A 20,983-nucleotide genomic window follows, 5' to 3' on the forward strand; every position below is an offset into this window, starting at 1 on the left:
AAAATCTGGATGGCACCCACCTGAATGCAGCCCCACAGCCTGTTCACTAGCACGGGCTTCAGGTGACCCACCCTGCACACTGCTGAGGCCCAGCTCTAAGGTCTTGCCAGCCCTAACACTCAACTGTGGCTGGTTTATTGTCCTTTCTCTCCGATCACCATCCATTAAATACATCCACCTCTGAGAATTGCCTACAGCCACACTTTCTGCAAAAACCAGCTTGGATCCAGGCATTACAATGGGAGTTGAGGTCTACAGAGAAGATAGGAACACAGGAAAATTAAGAGTGGCAAAAGCAAGCTGGGAGAAGAATTGAAACCCAAAATACTGTCACATAAGCAATAGTTCATACAGCATGTGCCCTTGCCACCCGTGAAACAGCTCTCACTCCAGCCCAAGTCATCCTTCCCTGCCATTTCTGCACATCCTGGTACAAGCTGGTCGCTTACACCTCCACCTCTGCAGGGCCACACAATCAGGTTAACCTTTTTTTCATAGTTTCCCGTAAGGCAATAGGATTAGAATCATAGAATCATAGAATTGTTTAGGTTGGAAAAGACCTTTAAGATCATCCAGTCCAACCATTAACCTACACTACCAAGTCAACTCTAAGCCAATCAAGGGTAGACTAGACTAAACCATGTCCCAAAGTGCCACATCTCCCCGTTTTTTGAACACTTCCAGGGATGGGGACTCCACCACCTCTCCGGGCAGCCTGTTCCAATGCTTGACTACCCTTTCTGTGAAGAAATTTTTCCTAATATCCAACCTAAACCTCCCCTGGTGCAGCTTGAGCCCATTTCCTCTTGTCCTATCGCTAGCTACTTGGGAGAAGAGACTGACACCCACCTCACTACAACCTCCTTTCAGGTAGCTGTAGAGAGCGATAAGGTCTCCCCTCAGCCTCCTCTTCTCCAGACTAAACAACCCCAGTTCCCTCAGCCGCTCCTCATAAGGCCTGTGCTCCAGACCCTTCACCAGCTTCGTTGCCCTTCTCTGGACACGCTCCAGCACCTCAATGTCTTTCTTGTATTGAGGGGCCCAAAACTGGACACAGTATTCCAGGTGCGGCCTCACCAGTGCCGAGTACAGGGGCACAATCACTTCCCTGCTCCTGCTGGCCACACTATTCCTGCTACAAGCCAGGATGCTGTTGGCCGCCTTGGCCACCTGGGCACACTGCTTCAAAGAGGGCATTTTTTCCCTGCCTTTCTCTAAGAATCCATCACGCACACGCTTTAAAAAGAAGTAGTTTTAACTCCTGGCGTTGAGCCAAACACTTGCGCACATCAGGGAGCCGCAAGGGCCACCTGCATCCTGCGGGACGGGGAGCCCAACGCCGTAGCAAGGCTGGCAGGACAGGGCTGGGCCGGCGGGGGCCCAGTCGCACAGTACTCAAACAAGGCAGGCAGGCCGGGGGGGGTGGCAGTCAGGACCAACCAGGAGTCCAGACTGCCAGAAAAGATCATGGTGATGAGGAGGTCTGAGGTCAAGCCAGGAAAGCAGTCTACAGGTCAGGTCCCATGATGGTAACTGGGGCCAGACACAGTGGTTACCAGGCAGGTCCACGGTCACGTGGCAAAGTCAAACCACAAAGCCAGGTCACAGTCCAGAGCAACAGGAGCCAGGGACAAGCAGATCTGATAAAGCCTAGGCATGAACCAGTGGTCTAGGGCTGAGCTTAAATGGAAGCCCTGGGCCCGTGGACAGGGGTGTGGGTGGGGGCCCCAGGTGAGGTCAGTCAGGGCCATTAAGGCCAGGTAGTGCTCCCAGGGCCCTGACAGTCTGCGCTGCGTCCCCCTTCGCTGTTCTTATTTATGAAACAGTTTCAAAAAGTGTGGGTCAGACGGCATCCTTATTTGACTACAATGTCAAATAAACACTGCCAGAGCTTATTTCTAGTGGATGTTTCCTGTTTGATACCAATTCTTATGAAATTAGGCTGCCTGAACTAAACGTCATCTTTGCACAAATTGCAGAACTTGGCACCAAGGTAAATAATTTGAAGAGCTTTGAGTTGCCAGGCAGTTAGGACTCAGAGCTTGGAAAGATTGTACGTCTTCTATTGCACAGTCAAACAATCTGCATTGTATCATTTACAGGTCATTGCAGTTAAATCCCTCAGTTCCTTGACCCTGGGAAAACAATAGTTCTCCATCACAAAACCTTTGTTTCCACCATCTATTTCCATGTATCCTGTTGTCTCAAATACTTTGTCATCTTCAATTTCTCTAGTTTCCTCCCTTGATTGTACTTTACACCCACTTCTCTGTATTCAGTTTCTCAACACATTCAATTTTTTGTCTTTACCCAATACTCAGATTTTGCAAGGTGTGGATTTTTGTTAGAATTCTGGCGATTACCAGATCAGAATTTTAGCATTTTATTGTCCAGTTAGCACAACTGGAAATAACTACATGGTATGTGAGAAGGTAGAGTGTGAAGTTTTGTATTTGTCCACAATTTGATACATTTCCTACAATATCACCCGTTTTTCTTTGTGGTTTTAAGATTTTATAAAAACATATTTGAGATTAAAAGGATATATTCTTTTACCAACAAAAATAATGGGAACATTTCTGGCTCAAAACATTGTACTCCTTTAGAAAAAAAAAAAAATTAAATTATTCAGTGCATGGAGCCCAAAGACACTCCTATACTGTATACTCACAAATTTCAAGCCATCATTTGTCCCTCATTACCCTGGATGACCACTGTGTGTAGTACAAGTCACTGTCTATATTAACCAGTTCATATCATACCAACCTTTCTTTGCATTTTCCTTGCAGAGCACTGTTTTCTCTCCCATGAATGCCCAGAGTTTTCTGACAGCTTTGTAGTTAATTCTTCTAGTCATTCACAGAATCACAAAATCACAGAATGGCTGGGGTTGGAAGGGACCTCTGCAGATCACCTAGTCCAACCCCCCTGCTAAAGCAGGTTCACCTAGAGCAGGTTGCACAGGATCACATCCAGGTGGGTTTCGAATACCTCCAGAGAAGGAGGCTCTGCAACCTCTCTGGGCAGGCTGTTCCAGTGCTCTGTCACCCTCAAAGTAAAGGAGTTTTTCCTCACGTTCAGATGAAACTTCTGTGTTTCAGTTTGTGCCTCTTGCCCCTTATCCTGTCACTGGGCACCACTGAAAAGAGTCTGGCCCCATCCTCCTGACACGTGTCCTTAAGGTATTTGCAAGTGTCGATAAGATCCCCTCTCAGTCTCCTCTTCTCCAGGCTAAATAGACCCAGCTCTCTCAGCCTTTCCTCATAAGAGAGATGCTCCAGTCCCCTAATCATCTTCGTAGCCCTCCACTGAACTGTCTCCAGTAGTTCCTTGTCTTTCTCGAACTGGGGAGCCCAGAACTGGACACAGTACTCCAGATGTGGCCTCACCAGGGCAGAGTAGAGGGGGAGGATAACCTCCCTCGACCTGCTGGCCACACTCTTCCTAATGCACCCCAGGATACCACCGGCCTTCTTGGCCGCAAGGGCACATTGCTGGCTCATGGTTACCTTGTTGCCCACGAGGACTCCCAGGTCCTTCTCCGCAGAGCTGCTTTCCAGCAGTTCAACCCCTAACCTGTACTGGTACATGGGGTTATTCCTCCCTAGGTGCAGGACCCTACACTTGCCTTTGTTGAACTTCATTAGGTACCTCTCCGCCCAACTCTCTAGCCTGTCCAGGTCTCGCTGAATGGCAGCACAGCCTTCTGGTGTATCAGCCACTCCTCCCAGTTTTGTATCATCAGCAGATTTGCTGAAGGTACACTCTGTGCCTTCATCCAGGTCATTGATGAATAAGTTAAACAAGACCGACCCAGTACTGACCCCTGGGGAACACTGCTAGCTGTGGGCCTCCAACTAGGCTCTGTGCCACTGATCACAACCCTCTGAGCTCTGCCATTCAGCCAGTTCTCAATCCATCTCACTGTCCGCTAATCTAATCCACACTCCCTGAATTTACCCATGAGGATGTTATGAGAGGCAGTGTCAAAAGCCTTGCTGAAGTCGAGGTAGACGACATCCACTGCCCTCCCCTCATCTACCCAGCCAGTCATGCCATCATAGAAGGCCATCAGATTGGTGGGGGGTGTGGGGGGTGTGGGGGGGTGTGTGTGTCTGTGTATGGTATTTGTACTACCTCTATGGAACTTCAAGAATCAAAGGGAATCTTAAGAATTTGGCTTATAAAGGAGCCCTTACTTTTAAAGGTTGCCTAGAAGATGTGCCAGACCTTTCAGATAGGTTGGCCACTTTCTCCGCCTACTCCGTATTACCCTTGTTTAGCTGTATTACCTGACTAATAGGATAGCAGATGCCTTTCACCACCTATCTTCCCCCAAGTGGGTCATCTTTCATGTGGTGTGTGATGCCATGCAATGCATAGGTGGCTTTACCTGAGTATATTCAAGAAGCACGAGAATCTCACTGCTATGGTCAATAAGCTATAACATTCTAAACTGGGACCATTATTATGGCTTAAAATAACACATAATTCCACTCATCCTTACTCCAGATAACGTGTCACATATGAGGCTTGTTATATCTACAACCAACCACAAGGTGACAGGCAATGCTTCCAAACAATTCTGTGAAGCCTGGCTAGTGTTTGGATGGTGATACCCACAATAAAATTCCTAAATTATTATATGGTCAGTGGTCAGCTTTAATGCTGACTGATGAATACTTGAAATTTTGGAAATGTAAGAAGCCTGATACGAGGAGACAGTGGTGGCATCTTAAGATCGTAAGGACTGAAAATATTGTAAAACTTGTTTTCCTAAAAGCTTAGCAAAATATTTTTGTTTGCTGCACCATAGGTAAAGCACCCTTACGAAAACTGCAGATAAGGGCACACGAGTGAGGCCATGGATGCATTATCAGTTGGAAGTAATGGAAATAGAAAAAACAGACTAAGAAACAGGAGGTGGAGGAGGCAGGAAGTATTCATAGCTTTTCTATACAGGGAATGTACGATGACAGAAAGTACGAAAACAAGACCCAAAAGTCCATGTATTAAGCAGCGTTTGCGTAAGGGAGGTTATGTAATGTGTGATCCTCAACGAATGATTACCAGTGGCAGAACACCTCCACTAGGATTGCAGTAATCTCCACTGTTAAACCTGGTTCATGAAATGGATGCTATATGGTGTTTTATTTTGCTTGGACACAACTTAAAGATCTAAACACGCAGAAATGTTGTTATTCTTATCAGGGACATATTTACCTTCACAAAAAAGGTCTTACTCTGTAACCTTTTTTTTACCTTTTGCATATAGGATTACAATTACAGAAACATGCTTTCTAAATGTATAATTCCATTGCGTTGTAAAGCTAATATTTTATGAAAGAATAAGCAGTGGAGGGCATTTATACTGTGGTTTGGCTATGGCCTCTGAGGAATACCAAATTAAAGTGTACAGAAGACACTTTATTTTATGTCCTGTACCAGCTTGTACAGATGATTTGTTTGATCAGCTGTCTTCTTCAATGAATTATTTTTTGCAAAGGGATATCTTTGAAGATCAGTTACAGAATTAAAAAGCAACAGTAACTAAGCAATTCACAGTCTCATCATTACGGTTCAGAAGCTGTTAACAGTTGTAAAGGGCTAATTAGTGTAATGTAATCCTCTTAGGAGGCTGCAGGCACTGAGCTAGATTTCTTTATAATTTGTATGTAGGCCTTCTTTATTCCATTAGAATTACAATAATTACAGACAGAAGTATGTATTTGCATTCTGTCCATCCACATTATGTTTACTTTGCATGCTGAATACTGCACAATAAACACAGAAGTAGAATTTTCTATTTTCTATTTAACTATCAAAATGTTTGGAAGAAGAGCCAAATCTTGGTTTTATAACTGTGCAAAACCTACCAAAAGAGAAAATGAAAACAGGAATAAGTGGCTTTCTGAAATCCCAAGCAATCAGAGAGAGAAAATACTGGAAGAGCTGGATGTGAACAAAGTGCTGTCATATTTGGTTTACAAGAGAGTCTTTTCCTTGGAGGAATACAAAGACATTTGGTCCCAGGAGAGCTACAAGAAGAGAACTGAATATTTTTTAGATAAACTCTCTTTAAAAGGCCCAAGTGCTTTCTCTGCTTTTTGTTCCATTTCAGAGGAGGTCTGTCCTAACTTGCTGACATGCTTTCTCCTTGGCTATGAAGGTAAGGTCACTGTCTGCTCTGAAATGCTTAAATGCATATTGGTAATGTCTTGGAATCCTTTGACACTAATAGTTATTTGCTATAATTAGTGTTTACTTTCTCTCTAGCACTAAACGAGAGAGTATTTGCTGTCTTTATGGTTCTTTGTTATAAAAGAGAAAATAACGGGCAGGTAAATTTATTAAACGAATATTTGTTATTGTTATACTTTGAACATTTAAACTGGTAGCAAAATACAGTATATTAACATTGCTGCCACTAATGGATAAGAGTCAGGATAGGGAAAATGATTCCTAAGTACTACTGATAATGCTTAGCTCAGAAGTGTGACACCGATCTTTTACTTTCCTTCCCATTTCTGAAATATTTAAAAATATATTGAGAAGTTCTGTAGGCATAGTGCCTGAGTAATTGATCCCTTTCAGATTTTTCTTGTAAGTCACATTATTTACTATACCAATCTGTAAACAACTGCATGAAAAAGATTACATTACTAAATATCAACAATACAATTGAAGTTAATCAAAATGTTATTTGGACATCCGGCACTATTCATACCTATTTGAGAAGCAATGTTTTGCTAGATATTAGCAAAGATAATGTGAAAAAATACGTGCAGAGTGTTTACGATTATATCCTAGTGACCTATTTTTATTTTTTGTGTCTGTTATATTCCAAATTTGAGTCTTTCAAGTCAGCTAGAGTTTTCTCAGCAATGACTGCAGGGTTGTGCTCAAAGGTTATATACAGAATGTCCTTTTAGAATTTGATTAAAATAGTCATGTCCTTTACCAATCCATTCAGTAACAGGTTTAAACACCTTAGTATTACAACCATTTAGAAATAAAAACCAGTAAGTCTGAGTACTGTAAGAATTTTAATAAATTAAATAAGAAAAATTAAAACCTAAAACAATTTTGACCTTTAAAATAGCTGTAGTCTGTGTCCTCTCTTGAAAACCTGATTACTTTTAAAACTGACAGAGATCCAATTACTCAAGAAGGCAACAGATATTTTACCATAATTTGCTTATGAACAGATGCCCATTTAGTGTATCTTTTCAAGATCAATTTACAGTACAGTTTTATGGCAGTTACAAGAAAATCAAAGGAGGTTCACAAATGTTGTTGTGGATTGTAATACATGTAGAAAGTACTTCATGGACAACCACATTATGAAAAGGCTACTTAGGGCCTCTTTCCACTATCAATTTTTTACAAAAGCATACAAATATAAATACAATGGCTTACAAATACATTATAAAGCCAGGTCTTTCGAAATACGCATTTTGGAATGAAGTTTTGGCTTCCTCTGAGTTAACTGCAGCGACAGTGCAGGGAGGTTTTTATTCTATACCACCTAAACATTTCATGCACGGGCCTGTCACAGAACAGACTTAAATCTTCCGGTGGGTACAAGGTTTGGGGGGTAGTACTGTTATAAAGGGTGATGGCCTCAGCATTTGGGTGCAAATCAAGGACTCTCGTCTCCCTGACAACATCATAGCAGATACTGAGAAAAAAGGAGAAAGCCAATGCTGCACATTTCCAAACAAGTAAAAGATACTGTTGGAACAGCGTCCCCAATCCATTCTGTCTGTCTGTGCCTTGTGTAGGCAGAAAAATGCCTCGGGCTGCCTTAGCTCAGCCACTATTACACTCTTTCCTCCTTCCCCTCCCCCAGTAGCATACATCAAATGTGCAAAGCTAGTTTAGGATCCAGTGTTGCTAATAATAATCTACTGGATAGCAGGCAAAGAAAAACACATGCTATATATTCACATTAATTCATGCACATAATCTGTCTAAATTCACACATGCATATGTTGCAGATTCAATTAAATGGATTATACATTATGAATTTTCAAGCATTGCAGATTTTTATAGATTGATTTTGATAAACCCTGTTACAAGGTACACACAACGGTATGATGAAAAAGAGCATTGTTTATTATTTCCATTAAAAAAATTTTCTTCTCCACCCTGTAAAAGCTGATTGATAGGACAAAGGAATCAAAATGGAAGTACTGTCTAGATGCATGATGAGAAGTTGCTGTGTCTGTGCTATGTGTCTTCAGCACCCCAGCTAATATAGCAGTTGTGTGCCATCCTGTCCACTGTACTTGTAAAGAAGACTCTTTATGGCAGGCTGACTGAGCACACAGAATAGAATCAATCCCCATTATTGATCAACTGCATGTCCAGGAGGGGCCAATTTCTGTTTTACGGACCTGCCCGTGTTGGCAGATATGGGCATTTTAATGTGTTTCCATTGTCTTCATGCCCTACAGAAAGAACCATTTGACAGGTGCTGGAAATGTGGCGTGGTTCCAGGTCACTCAGCCTCTGGACTAATGCGGTTCACTGCAAAAATTGTAAACTGTGCTAGTGAAAGATGTACTGTCGCTTGCACACAGTTGGTTTAACACCACTTTGAACTATTCTGTCTCATTATTTCAAAGAATTACACCCACAGAAATTTAAGGGGTGTTATAGCAGTATTTATTCTTCAAGACATGAGTGACTTGATTCTTCTACTGTTCTCTTACACAATCCTCATTATAGTATAAAGCAAAGCTCCTAGTGACTCCCTGGGGAGAAACATTTGGTTGTTACTTGTCCATATGATAGAGTAGGAAATAAATTCTTCATTGACCAGGCAGAAGTTTATATGGAATAAGAATTTCAGGTTTATTTCCAAAATTCCTACAAATTGTCTGACCTGTACCTCTCAAGTCTATTAAAAACATGAATATGGAAACAACTTTATCTATAAAAGGTCAAAAGAAATTATGTTTACCTAAAACAGCCACTTACCCAAATGCAACATCACAGACAGAATTACATCAAACTGTAGGTGTTATTTTGATATATGTATCAGCTATTAGAGAAATTTCTTTATTGTTATCCAGACCGTATGCATAGACGTTTCCCAGCGTTATCAGAGCAAACAAAACTGAGGGCTGTATCAGAGATGGAGCTGCATGAAACCTGTCAGATGAGTGACCAAGAAGGAAGCCCTTCTGCTGAGGAACAACTGAATCAATCATTCAACAAATACAGGTTAAAATTATCAGTGTCATGATGTCTTTAATGTTCACATATTTCCTGTCACTTAGTTTCCATGTAAGTGAAGTACACCACTGATGCTTTTGAGATGTTTTTCATTTGCATCTGATTTTACTTGGCATTTGTAAATGATGATTCTATTTTGTATAATGAACATCTTGTCACCTCTGGTCTTCACTACAGTTTTTCAGTAGTGATGTAATGCATTGATGACACTGCTAGTTTTCGGTGTTCGAGGACTAAATACATATATAGAAGTACATTTTACTCATAAACTTCCTTGGAATGCGAGAGACAACCTAAGGTAATATCACAATTCCTGTTATTTTTATTTATTTTAAGAGGAATAGAAACTGAGGAGGACCTATATAAGAACAGCATGTAACTTGAAAGGTAGTTAAAAGCTGTACTGCTGTTTTGATGTGTCAATAGAATAGAAACAGGAAATTATGAAGCCTTAATATCTTTGCATGTCCAGGTTAGTTTTGTTAAGTTTCAGCTAGGGACTGGATTACACTAGCTCATAGATGTGTAGTAAAACTTAATGACTGTGAAGTGATTGAAAAAAGTGCGGTCGTAAGAGGTTAAGTTCATCTTGAGTAGCAGTGAAACATGAAATGGTAGCAGAATATGAAGACACTTGCTACAATATGGGCCCAAATTGTACAGTATGGACTGATCTATACCCACAACTAATGAAATCCCAGTCAGATCTCCTTTCTCCATAAACATTTGCCAGAGTTCCAGGAGACTTGCAGTCATTCATAATCTGAATGTGTGCTGTTTGGTTTTAAATAGATTAATTCTGTAGCACTGGTCCTGTAACATCACAAGACAATTCACTTAGAAAACCAAACCAATTAAGAAGTGCTTGCAGCTAAAGAACCACATGAGGGAAGTAGTAGACAAATATGAAAGCTTTCCTGAAGCTAGTCTATGCTGGAAATACTTGATAGCTCTAAAAAAACCAACCAGATATCATAAAACACGACAGTATCAGTATTTGCAGAGTCAGGTATTCTCACTATAAGAACATTATATACATTCTACCTGATAAGAAACCATATGGTGTATCAGTCCTGCATATACCCTGGAAGAAGAAAAAAAGATGCTGGGGCTATACTCTTCCTGCAGTGTATCAGTGTTACGTGTGGAAGTTGATGTAGCCCTGGAAGTCACACAGCAAGAAGAGAATAGTCACCTCTATTGGAAACAGAGAACTCAAATGAGAAGACAAACTGGTGTGCAATAGTACACAATTGACTTCAACACCAGCATCCTGGGAAAAAATGTACCTTGACACTAGGTTAAAAAAGTGCCAGTCTTTCCACACCTTGTGTTGTATGCTGACACTCATCTCCTCCATCCAAGAGAAAAATATAATAGGTAACTGGCTTATGCTAGTTTTTTCTTAAGTACCACACTTGTGTCAAACACCAGAAAGAAAATCTTACACAATCAGCATGGTATTTGTGGAGAAGGAAGTCTCAAGTGCTTGTAACAATTTGTGAAAATGACAACCCCACTTTTGAAGGAAATTATGTAGCTGGAAGCAAAGCAAATGTGCCACCTGTGTGTATCTTGCATAAATCCACACATTACAAACCACAGTTGCAGGGGCCCTATCAACAAGGCAACCAATCAGAGACAGGTAGTACCATCCATAAATACAACAGCGCACAACTACAGGATACATAAAGACAACTAGAATACATAGCAGTAGGTAGGAAAGAAGAGCATAAAGAGAAAATGGAAAAATAGCTTCACTGCTGTTTTCCCAATATTTTTAAATATTCTCAATAATTTGCAGAGTATTTTTTTCCAATGACAGAAAAATGTCAGACACATAGACACTCTAAGGACAAGAACTTCCTGTCTCTGAAGTAAATGACAAAATTCCAGATAATGTTAATAGGAGCATCATGGTGAGCTAGAGGACTTTGATAATACAGATAATAATAGATCTTACACAATTACATAGCAATTGTAAAGCTAAGTTTTTATATTTGTGTTTACACAAGTTATCAGTCTTATGACTGCAGAATAGATGGTACACATGGTTATTTTCATGTCTGGGAAGAGCAAAATCACCTCAGTTCTAAACACCAAGATGATCTGTTAGTTAAGAGTCAACCAGCTACAGGCATTACATGTTTCAGTCAGTATAGCACCTTGGGCAAAAAGAAAACAGAACTAAAGGTGCAAAAGGTGTGTGGATTCACCCTCAATTTTTCATTTAAAGATGAGAGCCCTAATAAGGATACCCTGCTCTACTTTCACAATTTCCCCTCTTGAGACAGCTCCAGCATTTCTGATGCATACAATAAAAATGTGATCTTTAACACAAGTGAAACAGAGTAAGTTTGGGGTTTGCATATTGTGATTTGGTCTAGACTTCACAGGTCAAGCAGCTTATCTACAAACACTCTCACAAAGATGCCAGACAGAAGTACCACGTCGCATGGCTTCTGCGAATCAATGTTAAGGATATGTTCCTGGTCTGGTTTTGCATCAGAAAACGTTGTCCCTGGTTCTGTTTATTGTCCTCTCTGTACCTTCTTTCCCAGAATACCTTCTCCAAAGAGGACAATCTCTATTAGACAAGTGGATGGAATTATAGGTTGGGTCAGTAATTGCCTGAGTATGTCTTAAAATTAATTAGTACTCCTTTCAACACTCTTTTACTTTTTTTTTTTTTTTTTTTTTTTTTTTTTTTTTTTTTTCTACTTTCCTTTTTCTCTCAAGCATCACTGGACATTTTACGCTGGCCCTGTGAAAATCATGCAGATGACATAAAAGAAAATAGTTAATTGTTTTCCTCAGGCAGTCTGTTTTCTCCTCCAACAACAGTATTTATTCTCTTATTGATTAAGAACTAAAATGCTGAAGCAGACAACTCTGAGTAGCATTAGTAGTACATACATGTGATACTTTCCCATGTATTAAGAAATGATTGTGTCACAATGTCTGTCAAATAAATTGTCAGAATAAGTAATATCCAAACTGTGAAAATCAGATACTATTTTTGCAGTTGTTATAACACAAGCCATTTATTTTCACATTGTGAGCAACAAGAAATTTTTCTGTGCAGCTTTTTCATGTAAATGGATTATGTTTGTGTGTATACATGCTTTATAGTGCATGTAATTAATTTTTATTTGAAGTCTGCTTTATGGATTTCCCACTTACATCTAAAATTTTGGAACTGCTCAGTTCTATTGTAGGATACACCTTGCTGAATCTATTGGAATTGTATTTTACAGTTCTTAAATAAATCAGTTTTCAACATTTGAAATTCAACATTTTGCCCGGGGGAAAAAAAGCTGAAGTGTGGCAAAACTTCACTGCTAATTATAAGTCCTGTTAGAAAGGAGACAGTCACTGCTTTGCTTTAGATAACAAAAAAACGTGTACAAATCGTGTAAACAGCATTTATGAAGGAAGAAGTGCAGAGCTAAGCCACAGCACCAGATTTTTACAGTTTATTTGGACAGCCATATGTTAGCATCTGACACCTCTAAACATAATTATTAATTTAGGAATGAGAATGTTTATGGTGTTTTGGCACGCGTTTTGTGTTCCTTCAGAAACTTGGTAAGAGCGCAGAGAGCACAATCCAAAAAATTACATTCTTGCGGTAATCTCAGCACTGTTGAGGACAGAGACCCAATTATCTGACAAGGCACTACAGTCTAGCAGTCACAAAAGAATTATTTGTATTTTTCTGTAAGATGGTAATCTGATGCTTATAAATGTAAGTTTCTATTTAACTTCTTGCTATTTCATCATATATAACAGATTATCTACACTGTATGTTAGGCTAAAAAGGTTATGGTCTGGCTAAGTACAACAGCTTGTTGTCTAACAATTAAAAAAACTAAGTTACAAAAAGTAAATTCACACTAAGACAGGATGATTGAAAAGGTGTTACAGTATCAGGCTTATTGAATTAATGTAGTAAATTGGCCTTTCCTCATTTGCCATATACCATTCGTAAAGTAATAGCTCAGAACTCCCTTAAACTTTTTGCTTTAGAGATAGAACTTACTTTTCTTTGCGATGAATACTCAGTGAAATAGCAATTGGAAAAAAAAAAATCTCAAAAAAGGAATGTTAGATTTAAATCTGCAAAGATATTTTTTTGAGTATCTTCTGTCCTCCCCAATCAAAATCACAGGATTCAAAAAGCTGTGTCTGAGAAGCAGCTGGGTGCACAAGCCAGGGCAATAAGTAGCCTTGTTATATTTAGATTTGCAAGGTTATCCAGTAAGTTACATATCTATTAAAAGTAGAAGGATGCTTTCTGCACCATAATAATAATAAACTCCAGCAGCAACTATGCAGCATTTGGCAGTTAATACTGAAAACGCCTCTGATACAGTCCTGTTCAATTTGGCCACTAGATGGTACTATATCACAGTTGTTAAAAAATTCCTTGGCTACGTATTTGAATTTATCGCTGTGAACGATTATTTAGAATTGTAACGATATCATATTTAATAGTGATTGTTTGCCCAGTTTTCCTGGACATGATACACACACACAAAATAGAGAATACCTGTAAGAGGTTTAGAGGCATTTCTTGGTTTGATGTGCTAGTATCACTTAATGAGTATTATCTTACCACCCAATACAATTGTAACTCTGATGTTTCAAAGGGCTAGTGACAAATGCTGCCTTTCCTTCATTGCAGGTGGTAAAGAAAATCCTCTTTTGTAGTCTGTGCTTCCCAGATAGGAAGAAAAGGCATCCAAACACAACCCAGTGAAGAGTACAAGCCCAAATTCAGAGATATGATAATTTTCACACTTCAGGAATTTGGAGATTATTCCTTGCTGACTTGGAAACATTGATACCCCCTTTCCCATATGCAAACAACAAAATTAAGTGCACTGTAGTGGTAAATCAAGCCCATGAAGTCCAAACCAAATAAGAAACAATAGCCACTTAAACGTTCAGGTTTTATGTGTTTTACCAGCTGCTGCTGGTATACTCACACACTTCCAACAGATTATATATGGTTCCTTTTTTTGGATGCGTATATCAAACCAAATCATATTTCCGTAGACTTTCTGCTCCTCTGGTACATAGTTCCCTCACTAAACTGCTGTATTGGGTACTGTCCTATCTTATCGGGCCACGAGGCTGTGTACTGTTAAACTTCCTTTGCTCTAAAATACTTTTGCTATGCCCGGATGCATTCCTTTGGCAAAGACTGTTAGCATCCTACCTCCTACTAGAAGTTAGACTGCTGAAGTTTATTCTTTCTTACATGTGAGACTTCATGCATCTGACCGTGTGAAGGGGAACATGTAACATGGGGGTCAAATCACATGACAGGCAAAGGCCATAGGGCTGGACTGCATATAGAAAACTATCCCTTTCAAGACGACTTCAGTGAATGCAGAATCTTGGCAGAAAACACACAGTCCTCCACTGCGGGGAAATGCTAAATAATCCCCTCGCTTCCTGACTAGCATGACAGGCACAGATGAACCAGAAGTCACAGATCAGGTTGATTAGCTCTAGCTGGTATGCAGTATCCCATTGCAAGAGAGAGCATAGCACAGTACATACTACATGATTCTTACGCATGAGGTCTGAGCTAAGGGACCACACAGCTCTGTAACACCCTGTAGACCGGTGCTGAATGCCATTCCCCAGCACCATAATCGTGCCCCCTCCCAAACCTTCAACCGTGTGAGCATAGTGATAATACAGAGAGAAGTCATCAGTGGAATTCTGCAGGGGACTGATTGTTCTTAAAAAACTCAAAAATTGTTTGGAAAAAGGTCTCAGCAGTGAGGTGGAAAAGTTTGCTGAAGATACACATTTACTCAGTGTAGGAAGTGTGAGGGCTGAATGCATAGAACTGTAGATGGGCCTTAAGACTAAGTGACTGGGTAACAAAATGGCAGAGGAAATTTAGCGTAGATAAACGTGAAATGATGTATGTGGGCAAAGGTGTTCTCGGCTTTATTCATAAAGTCATGAGGTCTGAGCTGTCTGTTACTACTCAGAAGCGAAAGTTTGGGATTGTCATTGATAGTTTCACAAAAACATCAACTCAGTGCATGGCAGCAGTCCAAAAATCCAGATGTTTGGAATTGTTAGGAAAGGAAAAAAGAACAAAACAGAAAATATAATTATGCCAGTCTATAATGCAACAGTTTGCTCACACCTGGAGTACTGTGTGCTGTTCTGGTGCTTGCATCTTGAAAATGTCACATTAGAGCTGGAAAAAGTTCAGAGAAAGGCAATGATGATCAAACACACGGGACGAAATGGTTTCTATAGGAAAAATAATTGAGCAGGCTGGAACTTTTTATTCCAGAAAAGAAACAGCTTATGGAAGGAGATAAAAAGTGAAAAAAGAGAATTAAAGGATCAGATGTGCAGTATGGGAAACCAGCCTGAAATAGAGTACACTTAACATGACAGCACCCATTGATTCTAAAAGGTGTCCAAGGAGCTGTTAGGTCCTGCCTAGTGCTTTGTTCAGCGACGTTAACAGGATAAGGAAACAGAAAATGGCTTCCCAGTGAGTTGGATCCCCCTTGTCAAGCTTGCCCCTCTTCTTAGTGTGGTGAAAAGCCAGGCCAGGCTGGCAATGGCAGTAGGACGTTGACAAGGAGGTCCTCCAATTCGAGGGTCCTTAGATGTGCCACTGTTCATTCATTTTTTGTTAGTGAGTAGTTTGTAAGATGCATGAAATCAACCAACAACTGAGCAGGCAGTTCAGAGTAACCAGAGGCGCCATGCAAAGACAGAAATGAGGGCCACTGCACTTTTAGAACACGTATCAGAATGCACCTGCTAGCACTTTACAGAAACCACAGTTCTAAATCCTAGTAAATACAGTAAGTCCATCCTGTATCAGGCAGGATTGTCATGTTGCTGTGATTCATTAACTTTTTAATATTTAAACAAATGTCTAGGGAATCTGAAATATACCCATGTCTAGTGAGATGCCTTGAACTATGAACAGGAAATATCATCACTGAAATCCAGACATGACAGTCTTCAAACATAATTGTAATTTCTTACCTGTAATCATCTTTACACTACTGATGTAGTAACTCTTGTGTAGAAATGTAAAGCCGCATTCCAGTCAACCCTCGGTGCTGCCAATGCCATGCAGTGTTTTTAAAAAGCAGGATTGATTGTACCCCATATTCTGCACAGAACAATTCTGTAGGTGCAAATTCATTCCCATTTTTCTGAAAGTAGGCTCACAGGCTTAAATTATACTATTCTCTTTCCTCCCCCCTTCCAAACTCCTATGTTTTGTCTGGGAAAAGAAGTTGGGAGGATACGTGTTTCTATAAAATAGCAACTAGAAAGGAAAAAGGGGAGCCTGGTGCTCTCGTTTGTTCTACCTCACATTTTCCTACTTCCAAGGATTATTTAGAGAAGTAGTTAGTCCTCAAAAGAGCTTCTAAGGACGTGCTTGGTATGGGAACACAGAGCTCCTTCATGAATGGTCATGTTTTTCTCCACATCTAAATGACGCAAAGTGGCATTGGAAATAGAAAACAAATCCTGCTCTCCTGATTACGTTTATGCAAGAAGAATCTATAAGAGAAAATTGTCATGGGTTATGCACCTCCTTGTAGAGGGTATTCTGCAAGAGAGGATATACTGAGCCAACGCAACCAAGGACCAAGAAAAGCAGGAACAGCCATTTCTTGCCAGCAATTACTGAGACAAAACCTTGACCGGCTTCCTCCAAACATCTGCTACTTGGCATGCCCAAGTCATTGCCAGTGTTACTGCTGTGAGGGTGCCATCCCTAATTTTGCATGTATTTTTAGTGCAAACATGTTTTGTAAATTGGGAGCTAATACAGCAGGTAATATGCATATGGAAAAGGTTTTATTTACATTATGTCTGATCCCAAATGTTTACTGAGGTTCAAGAGGATTAGATTTTGATGAACCAAGGGACTGCACTGTTGTGCTGCTTCACCACCTGATATTTTTATGACATGCATCAACAATGACATACCTAACAATTGTTACCAGTTAGCTTGTGGCTTTTGGCATCACAGCAGTTATGTCAAGGTCAATTCATCCAGTAGCATTGGCTTATTTGACAGGAAGCTGCTCATCTCAGTTTGGAACCTGGAGCAGATAAGCCATGGCTATAGTCAGCAGTAGAAAGAAGTGTAAAAGAGAAATGAAGGATGAGAAGAGAAAAGCAAATAAAGATGTCAGAACAAGTGTCTTTCACAAGTCATTCTGGAGATTTCCATTTTAGAAATACCACAAAAAGTACTTCCCAGTCTGTTATTGGAATTTCTTGCAACTGTTGGCACATTAGCAGTTATCCAATACTGTAGTTAATTGTATTCTAAGTATAGTACATCATAATAAAGACAAGACTGTTTAGTAGCCTGCTCAGCTCAGGGTAATAACCTGCATTGTCATCTGTATAAATTGTCACTTCTGTAAACTGCTACCTTTGCTACACAAAATGTAAAATATGGCAAGTTCTAAGATATTATAGATAACTAAAAGGCAATTCTGACTAAAGTGGCAGTTGTTTATGTCAGCTAACTAATGCAGAATTTAATTTTTTTTTTCATAAAAGATACCAACTGTGGTAACCATTACCATAGCAATGCCTTATGCATGCTTCTTCACACAGTATCTTATGTCTCAAAATATCTAGAACCCAGTTATCTATTCTCCCTGGATTCTGCTTGCAACAAAACCAGAAAAAGGATGAACGTATTTTTTGGCCTTGAAAACATTTCTTCTGATCCTTGAATTTCCCTAATTTCTGGCTTCTACAGTTAATTAGTGCAGCCTCAGACTACTCTAACTTATTTTTGGCTATTCTTGGCTAGGAATGCCTAAAAGGTTGTTCTTGCATCAGAAACAGTCAGAGTACAGTAATCCAGCTAAATACCATACTCTGGGAGCTGTGATGGGGCTACTATATGCATAGTAAGCCATCTCTTTGCTGTCCAGAAAGCCTTTTTGCATTACATATGCTCTCAGGCACGCTTTACATTGTTATAGTAGCCCAAATACAGACAAGGGGATTGGGCCTTACAGCTGCCCGTCCATCCATCCATCCATCCATCCATCCATCCATCCATCCATCCCATCCATCCATCCCATCCAGCCATCCAGCCAGCCACCCAATATTCTCCTCTTAAAATGATTCCCTTCTGTAACAGTTTCCTCTTACAAAACTGAGGAGTTTTTGGTAAAGATTAATAAAATGGAAATGTCAGTTTTGAGAAGGGGTATGTGTGAGAGGAGGTGGATACCCACTGTTACTGTGCTGATCAGTCACTTGGAATATGCATATATTCTTGCCATAACATAATTTACATTTAAACCAGTCCTTAAGTAAGAGATCATAACAAAATGACTGCATCTTAGTAAAAAAACTTCTCACAGAAGCATTCTGCCTTAAGACTTGGCTGTACTTAGAAAGATTACCTCTCTGTAAATTTACATATTCTTTGCTACAGCTCCACCCCAACAGCATTGAATCACAAAATTGCCATAAAAATGTTTCTCCTAAGAGTGCTGTTGGCATATGCTCTGCTTGCACACTGAGGAAAAAAATGTTTCTATATGTAATAACATCATTTAGACCTTTCTGTCATAGCAATACTTCCATAAAGACACACTTAGATTGGAAACACTTCTAGGTCGGAATACATATTTATTAGTCTCACCTGGGAACTCCAGGCACTGAAGTCATCAATATCACCAAGTATCAATAGTATCAATATTACCAAGAAACAGGTGCTCAGTTTATGAAAAAAAAATTATTGTTGTTGCTTTTGGTATCATTCACAATGTATATTGTACAGTGTTTTGGAAACTTTTGTGTTGGATATTGCATGAATAGTCATGTGAACCTCAGCACAAGGTTTTTAGAGTTCTTGCAGTGAAAGTATACATAGGTGTTGACTGTGCAAGCTAGTGATTTCTCTAGAAGCAGAGAACTATATACACAATCACTTAAAGCAGCATTTCAATCAATCAAATTACATTTTTTTTCACATCTTTTAAGACTGAGCTATAAGTGAGAAATTGTACTATCCACAAATCTGTGAATAAAGCAAAACATTAAACTTGGAATACCTCTTATACAAATATACTGAGCCCCGATGCCCATTCTTTACTACACTTTTATATCTAAGTGGAACGTTGAACACACATATACAAAATTCCAGTACAGGCACTGCAATCTTCAGAATGTTTTACAAAGCCAGAAGAAAACTGACAAATGCAGACACAAGATTATGAATTTATTTTAGAAGGGATCAAATAATTTGTAACAATGATTTTTGAGAAAACTATACACTAGTCTACATTGGTGATGCAACACTTGTACAGAAATAGCCCAAATGAATTTTCATTAATAGATTGAAGAGATTATTATCTTCTAGTTACACATTTTTCTTTATGGTGCATATGTCACAGCCATATAAATGATCTTGAATACTTATAGATTCAAGACAGTTTCTTTTCACAGTAAAGTCTACCCCATAGCTTAAGTTTTAATGGTAAATATGGATGAAGATTTTCACCTCCTGTTTAACCTCATTTATTGACATAAGTAGGGATTTGAGAAAAATGTCCTAGGGCAATAACATTCATGTTTTGGTGTTTTATTAAAGAGTTTAGCATCAAAAGTACTGCTTTTATTTTAAAAGTTTTACTTTACTGGAGTAGTAACCATGATGGTTTTATTCATTGTTTTGTCTCTTCATTTATGGACACAGTTATAACTGAGATGAATGGAATTGCCTGCAACTTAATTTAGCCTATTATCTTTATTTCTAAACTTATAGTTACCATGGGAAGAAAAAAAAAAAAAAAAGCACTTGCCAATAATACAGAAAGCTCAGTAAGAACTGATGATTGGTGGTCTATAGCAGCCGAAAGAGCAAACAAAATATTAGGGTGCAGAAAGAATCTACTGGAGAACTCTCCTCTGTAATACTGTTCACTGTTCTTTTACTCTATCCCAGAAAAGAATAAAAAATCAGTAAGAATAAAATGGAAATTATTAGGCAATATATATTATTACTGTAATAAGCAAAGATATCTTTCTGTCTGAATTTGAAAAAAGGGACCGTTTGATTTAGACTAGAGAGTAGGAAAAGGCAAAAGATAAGTAACAGAGGATATGAACTGAACTTTTAGAGAAGTTATATCAAGAATCCCTTTTTACTTTTTGTCCTGAGACAAGAAAAAATGGAGGTTGAAAGAACAGAGAGGAACAGAGCAATTAAGTATTATTTTAGTCTTTTATCAAGATCGTAAGTAATCTGTAGAATTCATTGCCACCAGCCATCATCAAAATCATTAATTTAATGGGATTCAGAACTAGATCTTTTTGCACAGAAAACATACACTTTTTATAATCTCACTAACAGTAACCTTAATTTCCCTGCCACACTGTGAACCCATGTCTAACAGAAGAGTGTTTAGAAGAAACATCTCCCAGAAAGAGTTTCCTCTTACTAAAATCCAAAGGCAGCTGTGATAACACAGGTAGTGCACCCTATAGAGTCTATAGGGCTGGTGCAGGCAAACAAAATCTATCCTACTCTGTGCCATCTGCATTGCTTTATGACAAGACTAAAAATAAAGTAGATGAAAAATGATGGCATATAAATGACCATAGCCTACACTATATTTGCCAAAGTAACCCTGCAGCATCACCTGAAGAATTTCAGAATGCAGTGAATCCTTGTCTAGTGCTTCTGCCT

At 39.3% G+C, this 20,983-nt stretch overlaps 1 protein-coding gene across 1 annotated transcript in view; it reads left to right on the forward strand.

Annotated features, from left to right (window-relative positions):
• The first annotated feature begins 5,826 nt into the window (after positions 1-5,826).
• The window catches only part of TJP1 (tight junction protein 1), a 198,704-nt gene continuing 183,547 nt past the window's right edge, over positions 5,827-20,983 (forward strand). Inside the window, exons 1-2 of the mRNA XM_075714663.1 lie at positions 5,827-6,169; positions 9,081-9,231. Coding sequence (XP_075570778.1) covers positions 5,827-6,169; positions 9,081-9,231 — 494 coding nt within the window. The remainder of the gene's footprint in view (positions 6,170-9,080; positions 9,232-20,983) is intronic.

Source organism: Pelecanus crispus, chromosome 7 (assembly GCF_030463565.1).
Source record: "Pelecanus crispus isolate bPelCri1 chromosome 7, bPelCri1.pri, whole genome shotgun sequence".
NCBI classification, from domain to species: Eukaryota; Metazoa; Chordata; class Aves; order Pelecaniformes; family Pelecanidae; genus Pelecanus; species Pelecanus crispus.